At 40.4% G+C, this 17,830-nt stretch overlaps 1 protein-coding gene across 2 annotated transcripts in view; it reads right to left on the bottom strand.

Annotated features, from left to right (window-relative positions):
* MARCHF6 (membrane associated ring-CH-type finger 6) overlaps positions 1–17,830 on the bottom strand; it is an 82,673-nt gene that overhangs the window by 64,035 nt on the left and 808 nt on the right. For both annotated transcript variants that reach the window (XM_046672431.1, XM_046672430.1), the window contains exon 2: positions 40–136. In XM_046672431.1, coding sequence (XP_046528387.1) covers positions 40–136 — 97 coding nt within the window. The remainder of the gene's footprint in view (positions 1–39; positions 137–17,830) is intronic.

Genomic DNA, 17,830 nt, shown 5'->3' on the forward strand with positions numbered 1-17,830 from the left:
TGTAGCTTAGACATAAAATTTTCTAAAAGGGTGACTCACCATTCTTGATGGATAAACTTAATACTGCCAGTACACACACAAGGGTGATAGAGAGGTTTCTCAGGGGTTCCTTCGGACCGACACACTCTACATATGTCTGTTAAAGAAAAAGAAAAATTAAATTATCTTTGGTTATAACTTTAAAAAAAAACCACCAAAAACTAAAATACTGCATGTTACAGCAAGAATCTATTACTAGATAAAACAATCAACGTCACGGAAAACTGAAAAGTCTGATTAGGATAATATTCAAGAATATATCTGAAACTAAGAAATTTCCTAATATATAAAAAGGTCAACCATACCTTTGTATGAGAGCTCTGTAAACAAATCAAAATCGAAAATAACAATGGAAACTAGACTTTTGGTGGTGAACATGATATAGTCTATACAGAAGTTGAAATATAATGATGTACACCTGAAATTTATATGCTGTTATAAACCAATGTTACCTCAATAAACACACAGACACAATAAAAGACAAAAAATAAAAAGTTAAAAATAAAGTTTTTATTTAAAACTGCATTCCACCATAACCAACAAATGCTAACAGAAACATGCAAAATCAGGTCACCATTAGCGTCCTGACAGTTTTAAACTCCAGTCCTAACAGTTTAAAAGTCCTAAGTAAGTCGGGTCCTAACAGATTACACTCCACAGAAACAGATCTAAGGACTTAAACATAGTAACAGCAGTGGGCGAGCATGAAAGACATCCCTTTTAGCTTCACCTTACTCCATGAGAGGGAAAGAGACAGACACCCATCCACACACAATTTGGGTCGAGGGCACCCCAAGATCAGGGAGGCACCAGGCCAGAGAGAGGCGAGCCAGTGGCCGCCTTAAACAGAAGCTACCAGAGCCCACGACTACCAAGTCAGTGGCTAGATGGCAGCAGCTCACCGTTCACCCCTCCCCCAACCCCCGCACCAAGTGGTCCTCGGCACATCTGTCCACCTCCTCCCCTGGGGTGGCCCGTGACTACGGAGAAGGAATCGCAACCGATCCACCCTGCTCGCTCACTCCATAATGCTCCTCCCGCTGGACCACCTACCCAAACCTGGTTGTAACTTTTATTTCGACTGTCTTCTTTGCGACCTGCCAGGGCCAAGTGCCGATACCAACTGGGCAATCTGAGGAGCGATGGGCAGTGTGTAGAAGGGGCAGGGACTTCCTGCAGGCTTTTAATCTACTCTCTTACAGGTAATTCCTCATTAATGGGGAATAGTTGCAAGTCAAGCCCATCACTAATGGGTTTAACAGCTCCCGGGCAAACGATGAACTGGGGTACGCACACACTGAGCGGTGCTGCGCGTGGTCCGCGATATTTAAGAGCATCACAGACTTGCGAATGCTCAATCTTGGGTGGCGGAACGCCACCTGTCGAAGTTGAGGGATACTGAGCACTCAGAGTGCCCTAAGTGGTTAGCAAGCTAGACCCCTTGGTTATCAGTAAGCCAGACAAATCACTCCACCAACGCAGAAAGGCCATGTATCACCACCCAAGAAAGAGCTATCAATTATCAGCCCTGTCCACGCCGGAGCCAGGTGAGTGCCCAAGTTGAGTCAAATTAGGCGCAGACTCCACTGCTGTGCCTTTCAATTTCAGCTTTGGAACCAGACCCTTCAGCTACCATCAGCCGAAGGACTTTGGTTTCCCGGAAGCTGTCCACGGGTCACTGGAACAACGCTGGCGGTCAGCATCGTTTATAGTCAAAACTACCGGGGATCTGAACCTCTTCAAACCCCCCACCTTCACCTTCATCCTTGATTAATGAAAACATCCTTGGCAACAGTTCTGTGTCTGCTCCGTCTTGACCGGTCTAAGACTCTGAGCTCTAGCGGTGCAATACCAACGCCCCAGCCCACTCCGCCCAATCAGCCTCCGCTATCAAAGTTCCGACACAAACAAAATAGAACCGTGCCCTCATTCCACGATTGCCAGGGACAGTATCCATACAGCTGGCGCCTGCTTTGAGCACTCTAATTTTCTCCCAGTACACACTTCAGCCTAAAGAAACTCAGCTAAGAGCCAAGAGGACGCCCAGAGGCAGGGGTCGGGGGCAGGGGCTCCCCCGTGATCGACACGCCAGGGCGCTGAGAATCCTGCGGCGCCGAAGATCCGCACAAGCATTTTAACTGCACTGAATTCAATACTCTGCATTGAAGCCGGGATTACTGCAGCTGCCGGCACCAGACTTGCCCTGCAATGGATCCTCCTCAAAGGATTTAAAGCGGACTTATTCCAATTACAGGACCTCGAAAGAGTCCAGTGTTGTTTTTCGTCACTGCTCTCCTGGGTCGCGAGCAGGTAATTTGCGCGACTGCTGCCTTCCTTGGTTGGGGTAGTTGATTATGAGGCTCCCTCCGTGGAACCGAACACACCCAGATTCCCCATCACCTGGATTCCAAGTCACTGTGGTCACTACTATAGGCACTACAACTTCCACCTAAAGTAGCTGATAGGGCCATGAGACGCGCGATAGATCTAGGTTCTAAAATCACCAGAGCTGCTGGCACCCACAGGGATGGATTAGTTCTAGAAATACCAGTTAGCCAGGCTGGAGGGAAAAAGTACTCAAAGCCATTGCAGGGGGCTGTGGAAGCAGGAAGTAGGCTGCAGCAGTGACAGCGTGGCAAGAACACAGTGCAGAGGCAAGCTGCGAGGGCAGAGGACACTGCCGGATCACAGGAACAAGGGTTGCCACGTGGCCCTCTCCAGATATACGCTGACTGGTCAGCCACTGCATATGCAGCGATGGACTGGGGTGGAGCAGTGATTGCCTTTGTTGGGCTGCTACCCGCAGGGCATGCAGGGAGACACCGAGGGGTGCGAACGGTTGCTAGGTAGGCTTATCCTGCAATTTGACCAGCCCCCACGCAGGGCAGCACGAGGTAGCTGCAGTAAGGGCCGCATAACATCCAGCTCGAGGGTGCACTCACTCCAGGAGGCACACCTCCCAACATTCCCGGGAAGCCAGGGCCAGGAATTGAAGACACAGGACCTGCACTTAGAGAGACGGAGAAACACATATGAATAAAGCAGGACCCATTTTCAGAAGACCCCCGTCCTTCTGAATGACAAACCAACAAACAAAAATAAGCAGGGCAGGGGCCGGCCCTGTGGCCAACAGGTTAAGTTCACGCACCTGGGCTTCGACCGCCCAGGGTTTTGCTGGTTCGAATCCTGGGCACGGACATGGCACTGCTCATCAGGCCATGCCGACATGGCATCCCACATGCCACAACTAGAAGGACTCACAACTAAAAATATACAGCTATGTACTGGGGGGTTTGGGGGAGAAAAAGTAAAAATAAAATCTTTAAAACAAAAAAAATAAGCAAAGCAAATAACAAATCTAAATCAGGCCTCAGGGTTCTGCTTAACACAGAGTCTAGAGTAGAGAACCGGGACTCACCCAGCCTCTGCAAGGTCAAAACTATTTTTATCGTAACACTAAGACAGTGTACTCTCATTGTCTTGCCAGTGTACAGTGAAGTTTTCCAGATGCCACATGAGGAAACTGATTGAATGCAGCCACAGATGAAAAAATCCAGCTGCCTCCCATTAAACTAGACATTTAAGAGATTTGCCAATATGAAACAAATCCACTCTTCTCATCAATATTTTAGATTTGGAGTATACACTTATTTTCACGAAAAAAATTATATTAGCACAGAATGGGTGTGCTGTTAAGTAAATTAATAAATATTTCCAAATTTTGTGGGTTTTTCATATGGCAAATAAAAGCTCTTCTGAGTCTTTATGTTTTTAAGAGTGTAAAGGGATCTTGAGACCAAAAAAGTTTGAGAATTACTGCTCTATAGTAGTAGTTCCAATCTTTTTTCTTGCTCATGGAACCTTTGAAAAAATTCGGATAATAACTAAGCTTCTCTCAAAATACACACATACACAAAATTTTCATTATTTTATCACAAGCTTCACAAGCCTCCAACGATTCTATAAAAGAAAAGGGAAGGAAACATGAGACTTCTGAATCAACTTGTTTTAGAACTATGGAAATCTTTTACATAATTATAAAAAAAGCTACATCAAAATGGAAAACAAGCAACTCCTAAATCAAAAACAAATCAAACATATGTATATCAAGTTTACCACAGAAAAGATTTTAGAGACTTTAAAAAAGTAATATGATCATACATCCCTAGTAGGCGATATCCTAAAACAGAAGGAACTGCAAAGAAATCCTAAACAGAATCCAGTAAACGTCGTGTTAATAGCAATAATATTCAGTCATTTTAAAACTTGGAGGATAAAGTCAGTAAGTAGAATGATAGTGCTATTGTGGTTATGTGTCTTTTTAAAGAAATTATCTCTTAGAATACGTATTTATGGATGCAAAGATATATCTGTGATTTGTGTTAAAATAATCCAGCAGAAGTGTGGAGGAGGGAGAGGGAAAGGGTTGAAAGAATTACTGGCCATATGCTTGCATCTGTTGAGTCTAGATGCTGGTTATACGGAGGTTTATTATATTACCTATTTTGTGAGTGTTTGGAATGTTAAAGACTAAAACTTTAAAAAAAAAATAAGCAAAGGTTAAACATGCAATTTGCAAACATCACAGCTGAACTTTTATTTTACTTACACTTCCAAGTTCAATTTTATCAATGAAGTTCTTTAGCCAGAGGGGTCAGCATGTGATTTATTTAATATACACACACGAATTTGAAAACTCATGCTAGCAATTTGTTTTCCTGCTTTTTCTCCCAAAATCCCCTCAGTACATGGTTGTATATGTTTGTTGTAGGCCCCTCTAGTTGTGGTATGTGGGACGCCGCCTCAATATGGCCTGCTGAGCAGTGCCATGTCCGCCCCCAGGATCCAAACCAGCAAAACCCCGGGCTGCCGAAGCGGAGCGTGCGAACTTAACCACTCAGCCACGGGGCCAGCCCCAGCAATTTTCTTATTTCACTGGTCATCTTTTTAAAAACGTGATTAAAACTTTCACTGGCTCTATCTTCATCAGAGGAAGAAAGCAGAAGAGGATTTAAATACTGTCTCAACACACTCCGAAAACCCTAGTTCTGTGCAACTGACAACCCAATTCTAACTTAAAATCATTTAACCTAAATGACTAATATGGAGCTTGGTCCAAAAAACACTATCACAAACCTCTTTTGCAGTACTGATTTTTTCCCCCAAATGATGAAGATGTGACTACGTGAGTTTTGTTGACAGCACCTCATGCATAAATACTCCCCTAAATGGAAGAGCAAAGATTGTTGGTATAAATCAACTAGACCAGTGATAAACCCTAGCTATAAAACACTTGTAAGACAAACATTCAGCTGTTTAGCAGGCCCCAAATCCTGCACAGAACGCGTCATGGGCATGTCCACACCTTATTAGGAAACTGGAGGCCAGGAAAAGCTGCTGAAGAGAAAGGCTGAACCTGCTCTTGCTCTATATCCTCAACCAGATTTCCTTAGCTGGTCTGTGTGTGAACTAGAAGGAATGGAAGCTTCTTCCCTGCCAATCCATGTTCCAGCAGAAAAATCTGAAACAAGGCCACAACCAGAAAGACCCACAACTAAGAATATACAACTACGTACTGGGGGCATTTGGGGAGAAAAAGCAGGGGGGAAAAAAGGCACAGGTATCGAGAGCTAAACACTGACTCTGGAAGGATACATAAGGAACTATTACTAGTTGCTACCTTTGGTAGATTAGGGTTGCGGGAAAGAAGTTCTTTCCTTGTTTTATATGTGCATGATGTCTATAGTATATATTTGTGTAGTATGTTGCTAGTATCTTAAAATCAATAGTTTCCTTTACACTTATGTTCAAAGACATGTACAGAATGTTCATAGCAGCACTATCCATAATACCACCTCCAAAATGGAGACTACTCAAATTGCCTCTCAACAGTAGAATGAATAAATAAATTTTAGCATATTCATACAATTGAATACTATATGGCAATAAGAATAAACCAACTAAAACTGCAAATCACAGTTTGGATTGATCATATGAAACGATGTTGAGTTAAGAAACCAGACAGAGAGACTACCTACTATACAATTCCACATGTAAGAAGTTCAAAAACCAGAAAAACTAACATGTATCGTTAGAAGTCAGGAGAGTGGTTACCTCTAGGGGAAAAAGGCAGTAAAGACTACAAGAGGACGGATGAGGACTTAAGGTTCCAGACCAAGATGAAATACACACACTTCTCCCTACTGCTCCCGCCAAGGACAGTTAAAAACCTAGGATATCACATACAAAACAAACACAAGACTCTAAAAGATCAAGAGAAGGTAGAACAGCAAGGGAGCTGGGGACCCAAGGAACTCACGTTCTCTGAATTCTCTGTTTGCTTTTTGCTTCACGTATCCTGGGACTGAAGGCAGAGGTAGAGAAGCTGGCAACCTAGAAACACCAGTGAGAAGACAGAAAAAAATTCCCCCCAAAAGCCTGCCTTCTCTAGCCCAAGGACCAGGAAAGGGGTAACCTAGCAAGATTGACAACTTTTAAACAATAACTGCCTCTGTACCCCAGCCAAAGACGGCAGGAAAAAACTGCAGCCCCAACACCATCTCTGTCAGCCAGGGCCAGTGGGGAAGAGTCAGATTATCTCACTCTACCTCAGTTACTGAAGCCCCACTAAACTATCAAGCAAGCTAAGAGAAAATGAGGGTTAAACCTACTCTGCAACTCCAAAAGAGCACTCCTTTTGACTTTATCACACTTCCTCCCCAACCACCTTGGTTGTGTGATCAAGTTTTCTAGAATGTTTTGTTTTTTTCACAATTTAATGTCAATATTCTACATAATACCCATACTATCTACTCCTCCAACTTTATTATATTCTCCCATTTGTACAGTAGACCACTCCTCTAGTAAAACACATTACATTATGGAAATATAAGGTTAAAAATAATGAGGTAGTACAGCAGCTAATTAAAAAGGAGTTTCATTACTAGTGAAGCTGGACATCTTCACATTTTACCAAGTTCTCTTTCTTTGTCAATTATCTGTTTAAGTCCTTTGGCCAGCTTAGTAATTGGGGTCTTAACAATAAGAAAATAGTCCAGAAAAAAAAATCAGCAAAAGATTTGAAGCGATACTTCATCAAAGAAGGTATACAAATGAAAAAATGCTGAAGTCATTAGGGAAAGGCAAATTAAAATCTCAGTAAGATGGTGATGGTTGCACAACAATGTGACTGTATTTAATGCCACTGAACTGCACACTTAAAAATGATTAGAATGGTAAATTTTATGTATATTTTAACCACAACATAAAAATTTTTAAATCACAGTAAGATACCACTACCTATTAAAATGACAAAAAAAAAACATACTGTTACCATACAATCCAACAATCCTATTCCTAGGTATTTAGCCTAGTAAAATGAAAACTTATGTTTGCACAAAAACCTATGGGAATATGTAAAATGGTTTCATTCATAATTCCCCCAAACTGGAAACAACCAACCCAAGCATTCCCCGACTGGGGAATGAATCAACTGCGGTACATCCTTACAACAGAATACTACGCAACAAAAAAGAACAAACTACTGATATACTCGACAATGTGAATAAATCTCAAATGCATTACGTTAAGTGAAACAAGCCAGATTCAAAAACCTACAGACTGTATGGTTCCATTTACGACACTGTGGAAAAGGCAAAACTATAGAGATGGAAAGACATCAGTGGTGGCCAGGGTCTGGGGGTGAGGTTGCTCATGAAAGGGCGGATCACCACTATGACCTCCATAACTACTGCAGGCATCTGCAGTACCTGCAATGAGCTGCACTGCTGTTTTTAGAGCCAGAAGTAGAGAACGGCTTCACCCTTTCCCTCCAAATTCTGATCCCACAAGTGCTTCTCGAAATGCAGCTCAAGCCTAGTCAGCAAGGAGGCCAAAAAATGTAGTTTTCAGGTTTCCAGGAGCAACAGTACGGGTGAATGTTAATTTTGTAATGATCAGTAACCTAGAGAGATAAGACAATAACTAAACTTTGTGATACACGGAGAATAACTAAATCTATGTTTGCAAGGCCGAATTACCAATCAATCCACTGCTCCAAGAGCAGTAGGCAACTGCAAGTTCAGCAATACAGGGAGTGGTTCAACAGTTTTAGCAGGAGTGTGCCAAGTATCAGTCTATTTCCTCTCAGCTCCAAATTCATCCTTCAGTACCTGCACAGTGATAAGAGACTAAGCTCTTGTAAGCATTTTCTACAACAGATTTGTCAGTAGAGGGTGCTGGAGGGACAATTCAGGAGGAAGGAAGCATTTTCTTGCTCCTGAAGCACTGTCAGTAGGTTTGTTATAGTGAACACCTTCCCACAGCCCTATTGATAAGAACCTGACACACTCCAGGCCTAGTACCCACCGTGGTACCCCAACCCCCTCTGCATGCCTACCCATCAACCTTGGCTCTCCTGCACCCTGGAGGGTTGTTTCCTGCTTGCCCAGACACTGTGGACTAGCTCTGGCTTAGACAACTCCAGACTCCTCCAATGAAGAGGGAACCACAGCTGAGAGGAGGGCCCCAGCCCTTCCAAGTCTGTCCCTACTTGGATACTCTCCCTCTCACCCAGGGTACTCTTCACAGTATTTTTTACATCTACATAGTCACCCTCTTATCATAGCTTAATAATTCTTTCAACTTCCTCTGGTTAGATTATTGAGATTTCTGTTTCCTGACTAGACACAGACTGCAAAGAAAAATAGAAGACAAAGAAGAATCCAGTGGAAATTTTAGAATTGGAGAATACAAGGAGAGCGGGCTCACTCCCAACTTAAGCTCAAAAGCAATGGTGCCTCAAGAAAAAGCACTGGTACAATTCTTTGGAGTTGTCAGCTAAACTAGCTGCTTTTTTTCTCCCATGAAACACTATTTTTACTATGGAAAAAAAATTGACAGTTATTCAGACAGATCAGGGTACTTGGCATTTTGTCACAAAAGAATGAAGTGAGCCTAGGAGCCAAGGAAAATAACTGATAATATTTGCTGCCAATCATAAAAAGCAAACTTTCAAGCAAAAATTAGGATTTTACAAAACTTGTATCCACTACAATGAGCATTACAGCTTCCCCAATACCTAAGGACTTTTCAAGATGGGATAAGTGGGGATGTTAATGAACGTGAAGTTTTTATATTATACATGAAATGGGTCAACATTTGGAAGATCTGCATAATTCAATGATCCAATATCTACCAATTATCTATATTTGATGTTATAAAACCCAACATGAGTAAGAGACAAACCAATGGATTTTTTAAAAATAGTTTTACTGAAGAATAAGTGACATACAATAAAATGTACTTATTTAAAGGGTATCACTTGATAAGCTTGACACTAGTAAAACTGACACCACAATCACGATAATAAACATATCTATCACCGTCAAAATTAACTCTCATCCCTCTGTAATCCTTCCATCCCACCCTTCTCTCCCCCCTATTCCTAGGCAACCACTGATCTGCATTCTATTACTATGGATTAACTTGCATTTTCTAAAGTTTTATATAAGTGGAACATACTCTCTTTTGTCTGGCTTCTTTCACTCAGCATAACAATTTTAAGATTCATCTACGCTGTAGTGTGTATCAATAAGTTAATTTCTTTTCAGTGCAGACTAGTATTCCATTATACAGATGTATCACAATTTGTTTATTCATTCATCTGTTGATGGACATTTGGGTTGGTTCAAGTCTGCAGATTTCACAAATAAAACTATGTACATTCGTACACAAGTCTTTGTATGCACTCATTTCTCTTACTAAATAACCACAGAGACTATGGCCAGATCAGAGTAGGTGCAATTTAACCTTTTAAGAAACTGCTACACTGATTTCCAAAGTGGCTGTACCACTTTACATTCCCATCAGCAGTATATGAAAGCTCCTGTCACTCCACATTCTCATCAACATTTGTGATGGTCAGTCTTTCTAACTGCAGCCATTCTAATAGGTATGTAGTAATATCTCATAGTTTTAATTTGTTAACAGCTTTATTGAAATATAATTTACATATTATAAAGTTCAACTTAAAGTGTACAATTCAATGGTTTTGAATATATTTACAAAGTCATGCAACCATCACCATAATCTAATTTTTTAACATCATCCCAAAAAGAAATCCTGTAACTATTTACAGTCACTCCCCATTCTGTTAGCCCTCCCCACTAATCTTTCTTTTCATATATATTTGCTTATTTTGGACATTTCATACAAATTGGATCATATAAAATGTGGTAATCTTTCTTGACTGATTTCTTCCATTAGCATAACGTTTATTAGGTTCACCCAAGTTATAGCATATATGAGTACTTCTTTTCCTATTTATTGCCAAATAGTACTCCATTTTACTGATATACACATTTTGTTTACCCATTCATCAGTTGGCGGACAACGAGTTGTTTCTACTGCTTGTGAACATACATTTTGAATTCTCTTGGATATATACGTAGGAATGGAATTGCTGAGTCGTATGATAAGTTTAACTTTTGGAGGTTAATTAGCAGCACTATTTTACATTCTCACCAGCAATGAACGAAGGTTCCAACTTCTCCACATCCTCGGCAAAACTGACTATCTGTCCCTTTTGATTATAGCCATCCTAGTGGGTGTGAATTACATCATGGTTTTGACTTGTATATACCTAATGAAAATGATGCCTAGCATCTTCCCATGTGCTTATTAGCCATGTGCATATATTCGTCAGTGAACTGTCTGTTCAAATCTTTGGGCCATTTCTTAAATTAGGTTATTCATTTTCTTATTATTGAGTTTTGAGAATCCATTATCAGATATGTTTTGCCAACATTTTCCGCAGCCTGTCTTCATTCTCTTAACAGTGTCTTTCAAGTTATCATGCTTTTAATACTGTACTTAAGAAATCTTGGCCTAAGCCAAGATCACAAAGATTTTCTCCTATATTTTGTTCCATAAGTTTCACAGTTTTAGGTTTTTCATTTAGGTCTAACATCTCTTTGAGTTAATTCTGTTTGGTATATGGTGCAAGGTATGGCTCAAGTTCATTTTTTGCCTATGGATATTCAATTATTCCAGCACCATCTGGTGAAAAACTATACCTTTTCCATTGAATTGCTTTTGTGCCTTAGTCAAAAATCAATTATCCATATATGTATGGGTCTATTTCTGGACTCACTATCTTAAACCATCAGACCAATGGATTTTAACTTAAGTTGATTTACTCTTAAAAAGCTGATTGAGGGCCAGCCGGGGGGCACAGCAGTTAAGTTCACACTCTCTGCTTTGGCGGCCCGGGGTTTGCAGATTTGGATCACGGGTGCAGACCTATGCACTGCTTGTCAAGCTATGCTGTGGCAGGCGTCCCACATACAAAGTAGAGGAAAATGGGCGTGGGTGTTAGCTCAGGGTCACTCTTACTCAGCAAAAAGAGGAGGACTGGCAGCAGATGTTAGTTCAGGGCTAATGTGCCTCAAAAAGAAAAAAGTTGATTGATATGTTTTCAGATACAACACTGCATAAGAAACTTCCTTCCACTTGGGGCTGGCCCCGTGGCCAAGTGGTTAAGTTCGCGCACTCCGCTGCAGGCGGCCCAGTGTTTCGTCGGTTCAAATCCCGGGCGCGGACATGGCACCACTCATCAAGCCACGCTGAGGCGGCATCCCACATGCCCCAACTAGAAGGACCCACAGCTAAGAATATACAACTATGTACCAGGGGGGACTTTGGGGAGAAAAAGGGGGGAAAAAAAAGAAACTTCCACTGTTGACTTTTGGCATATTAACAAAGAACATCCAAAATTACCTGAAAACATCCCACCCTTTTCAAACTATCTGTGTTGAGGCCAAATCTTCTTCATACACTTTAACCAAAACACATGGCAACAGAGTAAGTGTGGAGGCAGAAATGAGAATCCAACTGTCTTCTAATAATCCGGATATAAAAGAGATTTGCAAAAAATGTAAACAATGCTATTGGTCTCACTAAACTGTTTTTGTCTTGGAAAATACATTTATCATAAAGCTATTTTTGTTAACGTGTATTAAGTTTAAAGTTCTGTTTTCAATTCTAATACAGTGTGTGTGTGTGTGTTTTTATCCCCTACATAAACAAAAGTCCTTTGGGTCCTCAATTCTTAAGAACATAAAGGAATCAATCCTAAGACTATTGGTCTTCAAACTGTTCTATTCAATAAAAGTGCCTCTAAGGAATTTTACAATGTTTGATAATGGGGGAAATTAAATTTATGTAGGAAACACTGTTGGGACAGGGTTTCAGTACATAGCAGGTATTCAATATGTGGCAAATGGAGGAAAAAAAAAAGACAAGGACTCTCCAACTCTTCTATCTCAAAAGTGCTATAACTGAACTACACACTAAAAAGGGTAAATTTTATTGTGTGTAATTATACCTTATTACTCTGTCAGTAAAAAATACATAGTCAAGTGGGAGTAAGGAAGAGAGACAGCACGGTTAAAAGGACATTATAACAAAGTTAAGTTATAAGAAGTAAATGTACAGAAAACGCTCCAAAGTCTTCCAAGCCTTCCAGAACTCATGTCTGTTATGGACTGAACTGTATCATTTCCCCTGCTCCAACAAAATTCGTATGTTCAAGTCCTAACCCCTAGTACCTGAGAATGACTATATTTGGAGACAGGGTCTTTAAAGAGGTAATTAAGTTAAAAAAGAGGTCATTAGGGTGGGCCCTAATCCAATATGACTGGTGCCTTTATAAAAAGGAGATTAGGACACAGACACGCACAGAGGGAAAACCATGTGAAGACACAGGGAGAAGACGAAAATCTGCAGGCCAAAAAGAGAGGCCTCAGAAGAAACCAACCCTGCCAACACCTTGATCTCACACGTCTAGTCTAGCCTCCAGAACAGTGAGAGAATAACTGCTGTTTAAGCCATCCAGTCTGTGGTACTTCATTACGGCAGCCCTTGCAAACTAATACAATGTCCACAACTGAACTTATCTCTTCCCATTCACAGTTGATCAAACTATACTAGAAATCAATTGTTTTAAATCCTCCTCCCTACATCACTTCATCAATCACTATATTCTATTAATTCTACCCTGATCTGTTTCTTCTTTCTCATTCTTTCCATTCCCTCTGCCATAATTTAAACTCTTATAATACCCTGCCCAGCCCACTATAATAGCATTCTAAAATATAGACTGAATTAATGACAGTTTTCCCTTGGGGTCTTACTTCCTATTTCCTTTTTAAGAACTCTTTCTATTCTACCTGTATTATAGCAAAAATAAACAATCTTCATGTCCTTACAGGAGACAAGTAAAACCCACTAAAATAAGCCTGGTCTGGAAGAGGATACATGGGTAGCCCAGTATTAAATCACTCATAGCATTCCAGCCTGGAAGGTATTCTAGTTCAACCATGCAGCAGACACCTTTTGGGATGTCTGCCCAGATCAAGAATGGACACAGTCAGCCATGATTTTTATACGTTTTTAAAAAATATAACTGACATATAACATTATATTAGTTTCAAGTATACAACATAAAGATTCAAATATGCACATATTGTGAAACAATCACCATCATAAATCTAGTTAAACCTATAACCACACAATTATAAATATTTTTTCTTGTGATAAGAACCTTTAAGATCTACTCTCTTAGCAACTTTGGAATATATAATATAGTATTATTAACTACAGTCATCACGCTGTACTTTACATCCCCAGGACTTATTTCATAACTGGAAGTTTGTACCTTTTGACACAATTTGTATTCTTATGTTATCTTCCCCACCAACACCCACCTACCTGGATCATGAGTAAGCACCTGACCCAAGATGGGCGAACCATATTCTAGCTCCCACAAATTTGAGTTTAACAGTTCATCAGGAAAGAGGTATGTTCAGGGAAGGAGGCAGTGACACAGTGGCAAGACAACTCATGTCTCAACTCTCTGCTCAAAACCCTCCCACGGCTCCCTATCTCATGGAAGTCCCACATGCTCACTCCCCCTCTTCACTCCCACTGACTCCACGATCTCTCTGACCTCATATTTTACTTACCCTTCCCTCAACTCATTTACTCCACTGCAGCTACAATGGTCTGCTGGTTATTCCTTGAACATTCCTGGCATACTCCCATCTTAGAGATTCCATATTGGCTATTCCCTCTGCCTAGAATACTCTGCCCACAGAGCAATCTACATGTCTAATGCCCCTTCTCCTTTGCTCCTTCTCAGTGAGGCTTTCCTTTACTACCACATTGAAAACTGCAACCCCTTCCTCACATCCTGGCACTCCTTATTCCCTCCTGATTGACTGTTCTCCTCGGCACTTACAACCTTCTAGTTACGCCAGATAATTTATTACATGCTTCTTTTCTGTCTTCCGTCCCTCCTCAAGAAGCCAAAAACAAGAATGTAAAGCTCTGAGAAAGAAGGGATTTTGTCTATCTTGCTCCCTGCCTAGCCCAAGCGCATAAAATAGTACCTGGCTCATAACAGGTGCTCAATAAACGTTTGTCAAATAGGTGCCTGTCTGCTTGGTCATGAGCATGCCAAAGCAGTGAAAGCTGATCTGTGGTGAGAAGTATGAAGCCAACATGTCTGGAAGCAGAGATAAAAGACCATGTGGTTCTAGAAAGACAGTAACTAGCTGCCTGGTTCTGACAACTTCCCAACCTTTTAACTCATTTTTTCCAAATCTAAGTCACCTCAAGTTTTTGCCATAGTAAATAAAGAACATGATCAACTGCAATACACTTCAGCTTCATACCTTCCCAATGAATGTTTCATAAAGCGTAAAGAACAATTGCTGCAGCATTCCATTAAAAAACTGCTGATAAGATTTTGCATTATATTCTGTTAGTGTAAGAAGTAATCTAGCAAAATGAAAAAAAAATGAGTTCTATGTATCACTGGGCTGAAATGAAAGCACTCTACTATAGCAAAACGTTTAATATCTTGATGGGAGTTTCATACATCAATTACTTCCTTGCAATATCTATTCCAACAGTGAGTGCTTTTCCTTTTAAAAAAATGTATATCCTTGGGCAAAGGACAGATTTTTTTTTTCCTGAAACTGAAATATCTCGGTGCATTGCAGGGTCAGAAGCTGCATATCTAAGGTCTCCTGCAGCTCTGAGGTGTAAAGATTTGATGATGGATAGCAGTTTACATAACAAAACTGCACTCATACAAACTAAACACAAACAATAAGAATGATTCATCCATCCTACGTATTATGAGAATGGATTACAAACTTGTTGATTTTACAAAAATAAAATTTAATACATTGAACACTTTAGAGATCTTTAAAATCTAGCAAACACTATGAAGGGCCAAAATCCATCTGGCCAACAACCAATTTTCTAACAGAATTCAGTATCATTTACTACAAATACAAAACATTCTGAACATTATAACATCATATATGGTACCACTAGAGGAAAGTAATGTGCTATTTTTAAAAGAGAGGGAAGAGTTACACTCTTTGCATGGTTGGTATTTTAGTAACATTCTTAGTCTGTTTGCTCAGTTAACATATTAACAAACAAAAGTAAACAACATGATCAGTGTTTTTAACAATGGGCAATAGGATTAAAAGATTTTTTTAAATTTAGTTCTCTTTCTGTTCAGCCCTATTTTCCAAGCCTTCTACATAAAAACTGCTTCTTTTGTAATCGGATAAAACCCCAAATGTTATTTTTTTAATCTAAGAAATAATCTATAATAACTAATTTAGCAAATAGAACAACTGTTTCCAAGCTTTTTTCTTCACTGTATCATTTTTACCATAAAATCCTCTGTAATCCTCCCTTTCCTTCCAGTGTTTTTTCAAGTTAAATTTAAATTAATTTTGAAAATTTCAGAAGACTCCCAATTTGGAATTTTGCAAAAATAGCCATGAGAAATATTAAAACTCACTTTCATTTCATGACTAATAGTTTTACAAAACAAATGCAAAATAAGGTTCTGTCAAATTATGCAAATAATTCATCCAATAAAGGGAGTGACAAAAATAAGCTATTACAGCAGTGGACACTGGGCATACACTTAGAAACACCTAATTCAACCATGGAGTCTACAGACCTGAAAATCACTCTTGCCACTGACATGTGCTACCTGTATAACCTTGGGCAAGTTAATCAAACCATCCTCATCTGTGAAAAGGGGATACTGCCCACCTAAAAATGTTGAGAATTAAATGAGATGTTTATGAAGTGCCATACATCAAGACCTCAGTAAATGTGAGTTATTCCTATAGGCAAGAGTGTTCAAGTCAGTAAATAAATACCATTTATATCTCACCCTGATTATAACTGCACAATGACACAAATATGTTTAAGCACTAGAAGTACACTAAAAATACTTTCAGGATTCCATATAAACTTCAAGATCCTACAATTCCTGAGTTACCACTATTGCACCATGAATGTACACAAGCACTTACGTGCCCAGGCTGAAAGAATGGAATTTACTATAATTTGTCAGTACACATCAAGTCATAAATAAATAAATACATGCCTTACTAGATTGAGTCATTAAAATGTGAATCGGAAAGGATGTGAAATCTATGTAGACAGAAATTTACACACCGGACCACCTGTCAAAAAGAATGTAATCCCTACCCTTGTCAGTAGTTTCACTTTACTATTTTTTCCAAGGGAGTCTCCTGTGGCGATTAGCGTCACTCACTGTGTGTAATAAACACGACTGGGGCATAATAAAAGGAAACTCTATTTGGTTTTTTTGGTTTTTTTTTTAGGAAACTCTATTTGTAATCAGAATGTCTAGGTTCAAATCTGTCTCTTACTAGTGTATGAAACTTGGACAAGGTACTAAAATAACTAAGCCTGAATTTCCGCATCTATAAAAGATAATAACACCTATATACTCCATAGGGCTGTTATGAGGATCAAATGTGAACGCATGTGAGTATGCTCTGTAAACTGTCCAGTGTCACATGCAAATGTCCTCATAGTTGACGTGCTTACTGATTATCTGAAGACTTTTTTAAAAAACGATAAATCGAGTTCTATCAACTGATAACATACATAGACAATATCAAACTTTTTATCACTCATTACTCCACACCATGACAGTGCTCGAGATTTTTCATGTAAAACCACCAAAATCGCAATCTATAAGGCTGAAAGACGCTTATCATATCCCCACAAAAATATATCCAAAGCATAAATGTCCAAACATCAAATATCCAAAACATCAAGGACCCAGGATAATCTAGTAATGTCCTCCAGAGACTCACTAAATGATCTGACAGGCTCTAAAAACATAAAACCGCTTAAAAATAACCTACCCTCAGTGCATTTGCATCAGCAAATGCATTTCAATACTCATGGGTGTTTACACCTTATGCGTTCAATTTACACGGGTCAGCTTCTTCCGAGACACACGCACTCACAAAACAAAGCGAACACACAAAACCCTGCGCCCTGGTGTCACGGATGAAAAACAAAATGACACCAAAACAAAAGAATGCGAAAGAGCCTCCCCGCTTCCAACCACCCGCTGGACCCTCCTCCTCCTCGTTCAGTAAACACCTTCTTCCGCGGAGAGCGAGGTTTTAAGCAGGGGTCAGTCCCCCCCACTCGGCCGTCACCTGGCGGGCTATTTTTCACGAAGTTTCACAGTCAACAAAGAAGTTCGGTCGGGAGGGGGTAGGGCCTGTACGGCGACGGGCACAACGACCACAAAAAAGACGAAACCGAGTGGGGGAGGGTGCGGAAGATGCCCCCGGGCGGCGGCGGCGGCCCCGGGCCTGGCGGGACGCGCGGGGGACGCCGCCGGCCCGGCCCCGCAGCCCCCCAG

The sequence above is a fragment of the Equus quagga genome, chromosome 9, assembly GCF_021613505.1.
Source record: "Equus quagga isolate Etosha38 chromosome 9, UCLA_HA_Equagga_1.0, whole genome shotgun sequence".
NCBI lineage: Eukaryota > Metazoa > Chordata > Mammalia > Perissodactyla > Equidae > Equus > Equus quagga.